This window comes from Eublepharis macularius, chromosome 4, assembly GCF_028583425.1.
Source record: "Eublepharis macularius isolate TG4126 chromosome 4, MPM_Emac_v1.0, whole genome shotgun sequence".
NCBI classification, from domain to species: domain Eukaryota; kingdom Metazoa; phylum Chordata; class Lepidosauria; order Squamata; family Eublepharidae; genus Eublepharis; species Eublepharis macularius.
This window is the reverse complement of record NC_072793.1, coordinates 153528843-153543548: the sequence shown is the minus strand read 5'-3', so window position 1 is coordinate 153543548 and position 14706 is coordinate 153528843. Positions and strand designations below refer to the sequence as shown.

Below are 14706 nucleotides of genomic sequence, written 5' to 3'. Positions count from 1 at the left end.
TAAAGCCTTTAGAACTCATTTGTAGCTATGGAATGGAATGCCATCAATATGCATCCCCAGGTCTTTTTTTATCTACGACGGACCAGGCAGCTTGTCCTGTACCTCAGCCAGCGACTTAACTACAGTGATCCAGGCAACAGTCATCTCTAGGCTGAACTACTGTAACTCACTCTACGTGGGGCTTCCCTTGAGCCTGACCCGGAAACTGCAGCTGGTTCAGAATGCAGCAGTGCGTTATTGTAACACCTATATCGCACCAGCTGCATTGGCGGTCAGTGGAGTACCTGATCAGGTTCAAGGTTTTGGTATTAACCTACAAAGCCCTATGCGGACTGGGACCAGCGTATCTGCAAGACTGCCTCTCCCCATATGTGACCCAGAGGACGCTCAGATCAGGAGAGAAACATCTATTGGTGGTCCCTGGCCCCAAGGAGGCCCACCTGACCTCAACCAGAGCATTCTTGGTCCTGGTTTCAGCCTGATGGAACTCTCTGTCCACTGAGACCAGAGCCCAGCAGGATGTGTTATTGTTTCGCTGGGCTTGTAAGACAGAGATGTTCCTCCAGGCATATGGTTGAGGTCAGGCTTGGCCTCCACTGGCCGAAAAAAAGGAGAATAAAATCTGAATCCCTCCCTACTAGGGTTGTCCACCACCTTATCTTGTTGAGCTGTCTCTGCTGCTATTGATTGCCACCATCTGAATGTATATTTTTACATGTGAGGTTTTTAAAAAGCTATTTATGGTTTTAATTGTATAAATTAATTTTAAATGTGTTTTAAAATGCTGCAATCCGCCCTGAGGCCTTCACGAGGAAGGCGGAATAGAAATCCAAATAAAATAAAAATTTTAAAAAATGTGCATGACACCCTGCTCTATATCTTGTTATCCAAATCCCCTGGTGATGCAGTAAAGTACTAAGTCCCTGCTTGACAGCTGTTGTCAACTAAGTGAAAGCAAACAGATTGTAATTGAACCCAGATAAAACATAAGTGTTTCTGGTTGGAAAAGCAGGTATCTTGAAGGATGTGCTTCCAACCTTTGACGAGGTTCAGTTGATTCTGGCTGACTCAATTAAGTATTTTTACTTCAGCGATGCTGCTAGAGAAACAAATACAGCTGCAAAAAAGGTCTTCTCACAACTCCGACTAGCCTGGAATATGGCCTTCTACCTTAACACAGCCAATCTGGCTACCTGGATTCATCGAGACTAGACTACTGTAATGCTCTCAACATAGGTCTCCCCTCAAAGTTGACTCAGAGGCTCCAGCTGATGCAGAACGCTGAGCTCATTTACTCTCAGGAGCTAGACGATGCATGCTGTTTTCTTTTGTATGGATTTTTTTATACGAAGGAGCATTCAAAGGCGGAAACAACCACCACTGTCTTCAGTCTAAAAAGGCACCAGGCATTCTACCACCTCATTCTGCTTGCGTGCTGCTCTTATCCCTTCCGTCGCCATTTCAGAGGCCCTGCCATTCGCCGCAGCCCGCTCCCATGTCAACCTAAGGCAGAAGAACTTCTTCCGGCGCCCTATACTCGCCATTTCCGCCTGGGCATAGAGACGCCAAAAGAACAGCCTAGAACGGCCAACACGGGCCTTTGTTTTCCTTCGCATGATTCCCCCCTCCCAAGGGGGGAAAGAGGGAAACTCTATGGTGATTTCGCGGGTTGGGAGCTGCGGCGCGCGCTCCCAGGGGCTGCTGCAGCGCGAGGGGCGCCGCCGCGTCGGCCGCGAGGGCACCAGAAGGAGCGACATGGACTCCCGCCCGGCGCCGCTGCCTCGCGCCACCCCCTGGCGCTCCCTGCCTTGCCCGCGCGCCGAACTCCGCCTAGACCTGGTGCTCAGCGGCGGGCAAACCTTCCGGTTAGTGCGCCGCCTGGCGGCTCCCGGTGCAGAATTGCGAGCTCCCCAGAAGGCGCTTAAGGTTTTGGGGGCAGGCAGGAACTCTGGAGGCGTCGCCCCAACCCACCCCTCTCCCATTTCTTGCCCCTAGCCAACGCCTAGGAGTCCCCATTTCTCTCTGCGTGTGTGCAGTGAGCAGATGTGTGACAGCCAGCAGTTCAGCGCGAGCAGCTTTTCTGGTCGTGGAGGTGCAGAGGTGGGGAAAGCTGTCTTAAAATTCTTGCCTCTTTTGCACTGCTTTGAGACACAAAAACTCTGCTGGATTTTTAAAAAAGGTTCAACGAGAGTTGTCAGTCTTTAATTTGGTCCCCCTAGCTGCTCATTCGATATCTCAAAGCAATGATCGGGTAAATGCTATTTACCTCCCTGCCATCCTGCTCGATTCTACCCCTTGAACCAAGACATTTCCCCCTGTCCAGTTGGTAACCTTAGTTGGAACCCTTGCTGAAAGGATAGGGAGCTGTGACTCAGTGGTGGACCACCTAGTTTGTATGCAGGTCTCAGGTTTGGCCCTTGGGAATCTCCAGTTAAAAGAGCTGGTAATAAGTGATTGGAAAAATGGCAGCCTAAGACTTGACTGCCAATGCCAGTTAAGAGTACCCAGTGCTGACCTTGATAAACTAATGTCACCATGTCAGGTTGCTGCCCATCTCCCTCCCATTTTAGCTGGCACTCTGCATGATTCTTTGCACAGTATAGTGTCTTCAAAGGACCTTCTGCCCTGCAGGTTGTTATTTATTCACCATTGTCTAAGTCTTACATGAGCCTTTGTGGTGTAGTGATTAGAGTTCAGCCTAGGAATGGGAAGATCCAGGCTCAAATCTTCACTTTGCTGTGAAGCTGGCTAGCTGACCTGGGGCCAATCACTCTTGGTGTCACCTGCCTCTGAAGTTTCTTGTAAAGATAAAATGAAGAGCCATGTTTGGTGCCTTGAGCACCTTGGAGGAAAAGCAGCATAAAACCGTGAGTGATAAATAATCAAGTAGGACAGAACTTTCTGGGAAAGCCATTTTGATTTTAGACCATTACAAGTGAGAGGACCATATCCTCTTTCCCCCCCTGAAAGCTCCTGTAATTTCTCCCTTCCTTCTCTCTTTCCCAGCCACCTAACAACCTACCTTTATTTGCCCTTCCTGTCTGCAGCTCTCTCCCCTCCCCACCCCTCAGCTGTCTCCCCCTGGTAAAACTGTGTAGTGCCAGGCTCTGGGCCGCACTAGACTCAGTTATGCAGTGCTGGCCACCAGGCTCACCCAGTTGCAGGATGTCTGCAAGGACTTGCAGAGGAACTTCACTGCTCCCTGTATCCCGCTCTCCACATTATTTCTTCTTTTCCTCCTCCTGGCAACCTGCATATCTTTACAATTCCATGCTTCATTTTCTCCTTTAATCTGCCCCCTCTCTTCTTCACTTAATCTTTTTGTGGCCCCAGGACACCCATTGAGCCCCACTTAATCTTTTTGTGGCCCCAGGAGCACCCCACCCATGGAAGAGTGGGGATTTGAATCTGGGTCTTCCAGATCCTAGTCCAAACCTAACCACTACTCCACACTGGCTTTTGTGTGGTGGCTGCTTTTGGCAAGCAGCCAGGCCTGGGTAAGTCATACAAGTCAGGTGATAACAAGTTGCCCAGCTATCAGGCCTGGGCCCATGAGGCTTTCATCTCTGAGTAGGTCCAGATCCGCCTCATTTAGCAATGTTGTTGCATCATGTGCTTTCAGAGGATGCCAGAGGTGTGTGTGTTAACCTCCAAAGCATCCTTGGAAATACAGGTCACTGTATCAGGAAATGCAGTTGTGAGATCTTAACCTCAAAAGAAGGAGACTGAGAATCCTACACAAATGAGAGTAAAGAACGTGTGTGTTATAATGGCTAGAATCTTGGACCTGTGCCCCAAACCACCACCTTATAAACCCTGGCCCAGCCATGAACCTTGCAGAGTGACTTTGGGCTGATGGCTGTCTGTTAACCTAACCTATCTCATTGAGTTACTGTGAGGATAAATTAGATTAAACTGTCCTGGGCTTCTTGGAGAAAGGATGAGAACGTGTAGATAGAAGTAATGTTTCCTCATGTGGTGAGTTGTTACTGTTTTGACTTAACATAAGAGGCACCCTGATGGTCCATCTGCTCCAGCAGCTGGTTGTTAAGTTAACTGGTTGCTGTGGAGAGCCTGCGGACAGGGCATAGAGACCTTCCCCTGAAGTTGCCTCCTAGCACTGATCTGTTGCTTCTGCATGTGAATAACAAAAACAACAACGCTTATATACCGCTCTTCTAGACAGATTAGTGCCTCACCCTGAGCGGTGAACAAGTTAGTGTTATTATTATCCCCGCAATACAGCTGTGAAGCTGAGGCTGTGAGGAGTGGCTTATCCAAGGCCACCTACTGAGCTCATGGCATTAGTGGGATTCGAACCAGTAGAGTGCTGATTCACAGCCGAACCACTTACAGGCTTTGGAGGGCTGTTTGGACCTGCCAGAATCAAAGTGAGCAAGCCAAGAGTTGCTTCGCTCAAAGTGAAAACAGGGGCCCTGTTGGGCTGTGCATAGTTGAAAACCTTAACCCCGCATTTTTTTTAAAGAATAAAGGAAGATCTTAGTCCTGATGGTTGCAGAGAGAGCATTGGAATTGTGCAGACAATGGTAGTGCTGCTGCTTCGTTTAAAGTGAGCGTGAAGATTCTACTGGGGTGGTGATTCCTCTGTTGGGCCTTGAGGCCCTGCACATGCCTGACCACTGTGTATAACCAGACCTGAGGGGTTCTCTTATAAAGAAAGCGAATAGCCTGGAGTTCTTAAATACCAGTCATCTGTGCCTGACGGCTAATTTGGCCTGTGTCCCTCTCAGGTGGTCTGAAACCAATCCTGGCTACTGGACTGGCGTGCTTGCAGGACGGGTGTGGACCCTCACACAGTCAGAGGAACATCTCTGGTACACGCTACATGAAGAGGAGAAGGAGGAGGACAGGAGAGAAGAAGACATTCTCTCCGAGCCACCGCTGAAGAAAGGCAGGAGGCATCAGCAGCTCGACACCAGCCGGGCAGGCCTGAGTGGACACTCTGGCAGAGAGCAGATCCGGGGGGTGGATGGCTTAGAGCCATCACAGATCCTCCGCGACTATTTCCAGCTACATATCAGCTTAGCTGCACTGTACCAGGGTTGGTCCTACACAGATGCCCACTTCCGGAATGTTGCGGTCAAGTTTCCTGGTAGGATTGCTCAGGAAGCAGTAGCTTGTAGGAGTTGTTTTAAGGCTGAGTATAGTGCCTTGGCTTGGAGAGCTCAGGCAAGCCCAGTCTTGTCAGATCTTGAAAGCTATGTGAGCAGAGCCGCCCTTAATTGCATGGGAGATCTCCAACAAAGATCAGGGCAGCAGAGGCAGGCAAGGCAAACCACCTCTGTTAGTCTCTTGCCATGAAAACACCACCAGGGGTCGCCATAAGTCAGCTATGACTTGGCAGCACTCTCCACCATAGTTCCAGGAAAGTGTACTGTATGTGCTCCATGGGGAATGAGCGAGAGGGTAGAAAACCTGGGTGCCTCCTGAGGTGGGGAAGCTGTACTTCATATTTTCTTTATCTGGTTGTAGAAGGCCTACAGCAATGCCCCATGATATCAGATGTGCAAGATTTCATACAAAAGCTGGTGAGGTATAGGGAATGCTTGTTTTAAGAAAACAAGCATTCTAGTCCTCATGGTGGCAGAAACAGATTTGGAATTATGTGGCAAACAAAGGGGAGGGGGAACCCACAACTCAACCTGAAATAGACTGTAAATGCTACAAGGGTCAAGCTAAAACCATAAAATATATTCAAAATAAATATTTATTATACAGTGTACACTGTCATTAAATTAAAAAATTAAAAACAAAGGGCTTGGATGTCAAGCTGCATAGAAAAGCTTTAGATAAGCTGTAACATTCTTCAAATACAGTTGATAAACATGTCAAATGACCACTCCATTGTGTGGTCTTGTGTGGGTCATTCTGTACACTGTATAATAAATATTTATTTTAAATATATTTTATGGTTTTAGCTTGACCGTTGGAATTGTGTGGGCCAGTTTTGGCTAAAGAGATGATCTGCTGCTTAGAGATCCCTGAGTGGATGCTAAGCTCTTGCAGCTACTACTGTGCATGTCAAAAGACCAGAAATATATAGCAGTCATCCAATTCATCCTGTGATATGAATCAAGGATTCCAACTTAAGTTCATCTGCACAATTGGCTTATTTTACATAATTTATACTGCCACTTATGGGGAGTTGTAGGAACATCCCATTCAGTTGCCTTGAGAACTGTAAACTTGCTTTTTTAAAAAAAGGAGTTTCTCTATGACTTGGTTACAGAATACACACACCGTCTTGGGGTTTATGAGTAGGACGACCCTATTTGTCTCTTTTCTGTGTTTGCCTGTCTGTCTGCTCAGGGGTGCGGGTGCTGCGACAGGACCCCGTGGAGTGCCTCTTCTCTTTCATTTGCACTTCCAACAACCACCTTTCGCGCATCACCAACATGATCCAGCACCTGTGCCAGGCCTTTGGGCGTCGCCTTTGTCAGCTGGACACCAAGACATACCACGCTTTCCCCTCCCTGCAGGCAATGGCAGGTAAGGATACCTTTTCACCTGGGGCACAGATTTGACCTGGACGGAAGCTGGAGAAAAATCTGTGCAGCTAAAGCCCTCGAACAGCAGAGGATGGTGTATTGGTGGTGTAGTAGTTGAAGGGTCAGACGATGGCCTGGGAGACCCAGGTTTGAATCTCTCACTCTGCCACGGAAATTCATTGGGTGAACTTGAGCCAGTCTCAATCTCAACCTGTTTTATTTAGGATAAATATTTATTTGGGTCCTCACTGGAAAGGAATGCAGGGTATAAATTTCTAAACATACAATATTACTCAGGAAGTTGTCTTTCCTTTAGAATAGTGGCAATAGATTATTCATAGTACCATGGAAAATTTGAGTGTGTTTAACAGTGCTAAAGGTCAGGTGAACGTGTAGCTCACTTTCAGAGAAACCTAAATCCACAAAGAACTCCGGAGGTAAGAATCACTCGGACTCCAAGCCTACAAGACTTAACTACTAATACTACTTTTTTAAAAGATTATTTATATATCATAGTGCAAAGTGCTAATAATGTGCAATAATTCTGAATATATTTACAGAAGAAGTAAGTCACTCTAAATCCAATATAAAGAGACATACAAAGTCAATAAACCAGCACAATCAATAAACAGTACAAGCAATAAATAGTTATAAATAATTCCTATAAAAGTCCAACTGGTGAGAAGTTCATGAATCAATAAATATTCCTTTGTTCCTTAATAGGTGATGTTTTCCGTTATGCAAAATTCCTGAGAGAGACCACCAATCGTTTTGAAAAGAACTGGGGCTGAACGTTTCTTCAATAATCTTTTTAAAATTGTAATATTAGTAGTTAAGTCTTGTAGGCTTGGAGTCTGAGTGATTCTTACCTCTGAAGTTCTTTGTGGATTTAGGTTGCTCTTTCTGGGGGAGCCCTTTTGGATTAGTATTGTCACTTTCAGAGAAAAGCAGGTCATGTCATCCAAGAATAACTGGTTTTTTTGTTGCCTGTAACACAATAGGGTGCTGCTTCTTGGATATCTAAAAAAATATGGAAATAGATTCGGGTCCAGAAGCAGTTTAAAGTCCAACTAGATTTCCAGGGCATGAGCTTTTGACTCTTGAAGGCTCGTACCCTGGAAATCTAGCTGGTCTTTAAGGTGCTACTGGACCTAAATCTTGCTCCTCTATGACAGACCAACACGGCTGCCCACCTGAAACTATCAATATGGACATAGTTACCATTTTCTTCCAGCTGCAAAAATGAAGATTGCTAAATGATGGAAATCTCTAAATGTGTCTTCAACAGAGGACTGAGAAACTGTTGGGGTGAAAGAACTACAGGGAAGGATGGTAACTTGTTCCTTCTGTGATTGGTGATTTATGAGTATTTACAAGTACAAGCATGAGGGTATAACAATAGGATGGTTTTGTTCCTGGGGTGTGTCCAACCTTGCACTTCCTTTTGCAGAAGAGGGGGTGGCGATTTCTGCCAATTCCCCACTTCCACTTTGCCCCCTGTCTATTTCCCGAGGGCCTGCTGACCCTAGAAGCACAATTGTGGGGGCTCAGTGAGCTGCAGCCGGAGGGGAAAACAGGAACGTGCCATTCTGCAAAGTCTCTGGACATTTGAATACTCCCTCTTGTCGCTATAAATTATCTATAAGCTGGGCAGTAATTTTTTTAGGTCACTGGCAAGTTAACCAGTGTTCCATTACCCATGTTTTGTACTGAAAAAAGATTAGTGTACTGTTCTTGATCTGTTTCTCTCTCTCTCTCTGTGTTTGATTATACCATTGAAAGTGAAACATACGATCTTTCTTTGGTTGTAGGGGCAGATGCAGAAGCCCGGCTGCGGGAGTTAGGTTTTGGGTATCGGGCACGGTTTGTTAGCGAGAGTGCCCGCGCTGTTTTGAAGACCCTTGGTGGTGCTGCAGGCCTGCAGCACTTGCGCACGGTTCCTTATGAGCAAGCTCGTCATGCCTTGTGTACCCTGCCTGGCGTGGGAGCCAAGGTGAGTGCTGTTGCCGTGATAACTAAAGAGCTTGTAACAAGGAGGCCTGTTATGTTACTTAGGAACTTATATGTCCCACCCTAGGGGGAAGTGAATGTGGCCCCCCAAAAACACAGCCTACCTTTATTTAGGAGAAATCATAGCTCAGCAGTGCAGAGCCCCTACTTTGCCTGCAGACTAAGTGAAATGTAGTTGCTGGCAACTCCAGTTACAAAAGACCTTGGGAAAGAGCTGTCAGAAAGGGCCTCCCAGCTAAAGAACTTGGGAGAGCTGTTGACAGCCAGCATGAATAGAACAGGGCAAGGGGACCGTGGTCAATCTGCCTCCCTTTCAGGCTGTTCCATGCAAGGATTATGGAGGGAGGTTAGGTACAGTGGTGGATATTTGTAGGGATGGCATGAGAACAACAATCACGGCGATTTGAGAGAAGAGGTTGTAGTCAAAGCGCGGAGCAGAGCTGAGTGCCCGTGAGGATTTTTAAAAATGTATTTTATTTAGACAAATGTTACGCTTCCTCTCCAGGAAATCTGCCTAAGGCATCTTACCAAATAAAACATAATAAAAATAAAACATTAAAAGACATTAATTAAAACCCAGCTTTAAAAACCTAGCCACAGTGTAAAGACATAGACTATAAAAACATAGACAGTGGCAGAAGTAGACAGACTTACGCTGTTCCAATGTCCCATGCAGGTGGCTGACTGTGTCTGTCTCATGGCACTGGACAAGGCTGAGGCGGTCCCCGTGGATACCCATATCTGGCAGGTAGCCAAGCGGTACTACGGCCAAGAGCTGGGCATGGGGGCTCGCAGTGTGACGGAACGTGTGCATCGAGAGATTGGTAAGAATGTTTGTGTGTGATGAACCAGCGTTTCTCAGAAAAGAATAGCAAAACACATCCCTCCCCAAATTCAGGCTTCAGCAGAGGGGCTATGGCACAGTGGTATGGCATCCTGCTTTGCATTGCAGAAAATCTCTGGTTCAATCCGAATCATCTTCAGTTTTTAAAAAAACACAACTGAACAGATGGGAGGGGATGTGAAAGACCTCTCCCCGAGGCCCTGGAGAGCTGCTTCCAGACCATAAAGACTATATTGGCTTTGATAGAACAATAGTGTGACTTCATATAAAGCAGCTTCCTGTGTCTGTGCATGTTCAACTTACTTGTCTACTTGTAGATATGCCATCAAGTATAGAGTGCAGTCCAGGGTATGGTGTGATACAGCAGCCTTAATTACGCTAAGCAGGTCTAGATTTTGTCCAGGCCTGGAATCGTCCTGTAAGCCACTTTGCATTCAGGATGGAAGAAAGGCAGGTTATACTTACAGTAAAATAATAGTTTGCTATAATTCTGTAGGATGTGGATTTCAGCTCCTTTCAGGAGCTGCTCGTTTTGCTTAAGGTAAAAAAGTGGAAACACTTTATTCCATGTTTATTTATTGATTACGTATATACAAGGCAAATTTTGGAGGGTGGCCCAAAGCTCTTCCATCCAGGCACTGCCCAAATCCAGCCTTACATGGCTTGAGTGGGGTGGTTGTATTGTACTTCTTCCAACTGTACCCTAGGCCAGTATGTCTGGCTGTTGCAAGTGCCCCCTGTGAGTGGCAGCCAGGATTCTTCAGATGGAAGGCGAGATTGGCTTGCAGTTAAAGAGCTTTCCGGTCAATGTGAATCAGTGGAGACCACGCACTCACCTCCCATTCCTGCCCTAACTGGAAAAGGTCACCTGTTTGCATAGGAAGCCTTAAAGTGAATTGCATTGCTACGAAACATGGCCTGGGCTCTCCCAAGAAGAGCGATCTCGCTACACCCTCTGGTCAGACTTATTCACATAGAACTCAGAAAGCTTGTTCTGTTAACAGATCCAGAGGAGTTCGCCGTGTTAGTCTGTAGTAGCAAAATAGTAAAGAGTCCAATAGCACCTTTAAGACTAACCAACTTTACTGTAGCATAAGCTTTTGAGAACCACAGTTCTCTTCGTCAGATGCATGCATCTGAAAAAGAGACCTGTGGTTCTCAAAAGCTTATGCTACAGTAAAGTTGGTTAGTCTTAAAGGTGCTACTGGACTCTACTGTTCTGTTAATGGCTCTCTTCTGCTTTCAGGGAACTTCTTCCGGAGCCTGTGGGGACCATATGCTGGCTGGGCCCAGGCGGTGAGTAACAAGCCTGAATCATGTTGATATATGTGCACATAGCTGTAGCTAATGTTGCTGTGGTGTGGCCATGGCTCAGTGTTAGGGAGTATCTTCTTTGTACAAAAAGGCTTGCATATTTTAGGCCGTGTTAAAGCAGAGTATATGCCATGTCTGGCTTGTCTTGCAAATATTGGATCTGAGTGGTGATTTCCTGCCCTCTCTTCAAAATGTCTTCAGAGAGGGGACTTCCCTTTGTGTCTGTGGCAATGCTCCCCCCTCCCTTTCCCCCTTCCAGCTAGCCTGTGGTTAGGCCAAATATTTTGCTAACTCTGATTTTCCTCCCTCACCAGGTCCTTTTTTGCGCTGATCTCAGAAAATATGAGTCTCCGGATTCAGATGCCAAATCCCAGTGTGCCAAACTCACCAAGGGCAGCCCCTCTATCCTGACATAGTAACCTCCCTTGTAACCCCTGTAGAGTTTGCAAGTCTGATCAGGCAAGTGGTATACTCTGCGGAACTGGTGCCCACTAGAAAACAGGGCCCTATTTTAACGAAGAGGGTTGCCGTGGAGCTATCCCTTAAAACTCTATGGTTTTTTCCCTCCACCAGGGGGCGTTTGTGGCATGAACTTGATGTGTAGCAGAAAAATAGGTTGTTTTTACTGTCGTCTGTCATTTTGCTTTGGCCTTGTGGGGTGCAGTGCTGGTGTGGCAGTTTGCTTGGAGGCTCATTCCATCTTTGTCAAAACCATGGCCATGGCTAGGCCTTAGCTGGAATAAGGACTGCGAGCAGTTCCCCTGCTACAAAAAAGCCGTACTTCTACGCAAAGTGATATGATGTAGAATGAGTGCCCAACAGAAACGGCTAGGCATGCTTGGGCTTCATGGAATATTGCATTCAAATGTCTGGGCCAGGGATGGCTGGCAGGCCTCCTGTAGGCCCGTAAGGGATTTCATTTGACTCCTGCTGGGCCTTGTGAGAATTCAGTCAAATTATAGTTAAAGAATTGTACCCCATTTTTTCTTGTAAACAAACGTGTGTTTTCAGACTTATATGTTCTACATTTTAGATACAACTCTCTCTGTGTATGTAAATGTATATTAATGTTTACACGTGTGCGCCAAGGGTTCTGCAAAGATGGCACCAACTGTTATTATGGAACAGACAGATTGTGAAGTGTCAGTAAAATAGAAGAGTCCAGTAGGACCTTTAAGACGAACCAACTTTACTGTAGCATAAGTTGGTTCGTCTTAAAAGGTGCTGCTGGACTCTTTTCTATTTTGCTAATACAGACTAACACGGCTAACTCCTCTGGAACTATGAAGTGTCAGTATGTGTGGCAGACTATGCTTTCATGACAGTGGGATGCTGCCTAGGGAATTCAGGGGGCTGAGGAGAAAAGTTAGCCATTCTTGTTCTTGGCCATGTTGTATATTTCTGCCCTCTGAATACTTCTGATGTGGGTCTCAATCCAGCTTAAGTTGATAATGACTAAAGTGCTTGGAAAATGATGGAACTGACTTATTGTGTGACTGTTGTGACTGACCCATTGTTTTCTGTGCGACTTTTTCATGACTAGCTTTAATAACATACTTTGTAAACCGCTCTGAGTGTATGTTAAGTTGCCCTGAAGTGTGATATATAAATCAAAGATTATTATTTAGCTGCTTATAGCCAATGTGCTTTGCTGGTGGGTTAGCACTCTGGCAACCAGGGCTTTTTTTCAGCAGGAACGCAGTGGAACGGAGTTCTGGAACCTCTTGAAAATGGTCACATGGCTGGTGGCCCCGCCCCCTGCTCTCCAGACAGAGGGGAGTTGAGATTGCCCTCCACACCGCTCAGCGGCGCGGAGGGCAATCTAAACTCCCCTCTGCCTGGAGATCAGGGGGCGGGGCCACCAGCCATGTGACCATTGTCTCCGAGTGCAACCCACTGAGTTCCACCACCTCTTTTCCCAGAAAAAAAGCCCTGCTGGCAACGGTCCCTCTGTTGTCCTGAGTGGACAGTGGAGCTGCTCAGGTTGTTTGCTGGCAGTCCAGGTGACAACACAGCTCAATCCTCATGCTTACAAAGGCCTCTTCCAAAGGGTGCCCCACTTCTGATGATGCTATGTCAGCCACTCTAGTTGCTTGGAGAAGTTGTGTCCAGAGACACTATTTCTCATCTTGTAAAATACATCTTTCTTTAGTGTCCTGGAGTTTCAACAGAAGAGCTCGCGCTTTATATGTACTGTTCTAGATTCAGTCCTTGGTGGCATCTCCAGTTTAAAGAACTTCTGGTAGCAGGATTAGCCATCTAAGACACTGAAGAGATGCTGCAAAGTGCGAGCACAAAATATGAGGCAAATGGACCAACCATCCTCTAACAGAGTATATGGCTGCCTCATAAGTTTATCTGTATGTTACTACGGCTTTTGTCTTTGGGGTTTACATAACTAGCCCCTCATGCTGTCTCTTTTTTATAGATTTCTTACTTCTTTCAGAAGCCAGAGTAGAGACTTCTCACGGTGTTGAAGTCTGGCTCTTCTCTTCATTCATCTTATCATCACCTCCATACTGAACCTAAGCTTTCTTGCCCTTCCTTCTTACTATGGTGAAATGCAGTTCACATTTGGCACTGCTCTGTAGTTAGCCTCCCCACCAGTCTTTTTTTTACTTCCTTTTTCTCTTATTCGTCTCAGTGACATGTTCTTTTTTTAATGATGAAGCTTTAAGTTATGAATTGTGTAAGCTGCCATTTGGTGGGCACAGTCTCGTCAATGTTAGAGCACTTTTGTCCTACTGATATTAGAGGGAAAGAGTTAAGGTTGTGCTCAAGTCTGGTTAAAAATCTGTGGACTTCAGAAATGTGCAGCTTTGGCAGACCCATGCCTGCGGGGTTTTGTTGTTGGTTTTTTAACCATCACTCTACCACTATCCAAACAGGCAGAAGCCTGGTCTACACATCCCAGAGAATGAGGTGGCAGAAAAGACTGTACCACTTCAGAGTGCTGGAGGTGAGGTATATTTTTCAAAGTTCTTATAGAATTAATAATTTTATGAAAATGAAAAATTAGCATAGCATGTATAGGGCTACAACAAAACCTTTTTACCCATTAGGCTAATTGTTAATATAGAGAACGTTACTACACAGAGAACTATTAAGCATATGACTCTCTTTCCCCATATTCTGAAATGGGTACAGCTCCATTCTACCAACTCATTCTATGGCCATCAGCAGTATACACTAGGGGTAAGCACTGGGGAAAATTTCGGCCCCAATTCGGGAACCCCGAATCTTTACAGATCAGGACTGATTCAGAAATTTAGACCAAGCCTGGATCAGATACCAAATCACACAGGGCAAGCCTCCCCAGATAGAAAAGCTGAAACAAAAAGTGGAAAACCACAATCCAGGAAATACTCACTGAAAGTTAACAAATTAATTAATGTCTTCTATTAAATATATAAGTGTAAAGTGTACAAGTGCAGAATCAATATAAACAATATTAATGTCTTACTCCATTAGTTGGAATAAGACATTAATATTGTTTATATTGATTCTGTATACTTTACACTTCTATATTTAATAGAAGGCATTAATTTATTAACTTTCAGTGAGTATTCTATTCCCTGGATTGTGGTTTTCCACTTTTTGTTTCAGCTGGATCAGATACCAAGCATACATCAGAACATGGTGGTAAAATTCTGAGTGGGCCGTACCACTTCTGATTGCCAGGGAACAGGACAGACTTAATGCTCCCCAATGTAAAACCTACCTGGGAAAAAAATCAGTGTATCAGGGGAAAGGTTCTAGCATAGTCTATCACAAGCGATGCCAGATTTCACTTACAGAGAATTATTAAAGTAGGGCAATATTTTGAAAAATGTACTTCTTCCCCTGTACAGTCCATTTTACCACCTCAGCACTCTGCCCCTGTAGTCCTGCCTCGTTCTTCTCCAGGTGTAGACCAGGCCTTATTCCTCATCTCATTTTTAAATTGCTTTGTGCTGTTTCTTAATATCCCTTTGTAAAGTACTTTATCTATTTCTAGGCGTTACACATGGTGGTAATAAAGTGTTTGCT

General features: G+C 45.5%; 1 protein-coding gene across 1 annotated transcript; it reads left to right on the top strand.

Moving 5' to 3' along the window:
- The first annotated feature begins 1669 nt into the window (after positions 1-1669).
- Positions 1670-12389, top strand: OGG1 (8-oxoguanine DNA glycosylase). Its single transcript, XM_054977758.1, has 7 exons — positions 1670-1865; positions 4752-5113; positions 6331-6510; positions 8321-8502; positions 9196-9343; positions 10610-10659; positions 10992-12389. The coding sequence occupies exons 1-7, from the start codon at positions 1756-1758 to the stop codon at positions 11091-11093; spliced, it is 1134 nt and encodes a 377-aa protein (XP_054833733.1). The 5' UTR covers positions 1670-1755; the 3' UTR covers positions 11094-12389.
- Positions 12390-14706: the final 2317 nt, after the last annotated feature.

What these genes read in the sequence shown, in the direction of transcription:
- OGG1 (XM_054977758.1), top strand. Translation starts at nt 1,756, where the DNA reads ATGGACTCCCGCCCGGCGCCGCTGCCTCGCGCCACCCCCTGGCGCTCC. An exon ending in AGCGGCGGGCAAACCTTCCG is followed by an intron (nt 1,866 to 4,751) that starts GTTAGTGCGCCG and finishes TGTCCCTCTCAG; the next exon opens with GTGGTCTGAAACCAATCCTG. An exon ending in ACGTGTGCATCGAGAGATTG is followed by an intron (nt 9,344 to 10,609) that starts GTAAGAATGTTT and finishes TTCTGCTTTCAG; the next exon opens with GGAACTTCTTCCGGAGCCTG.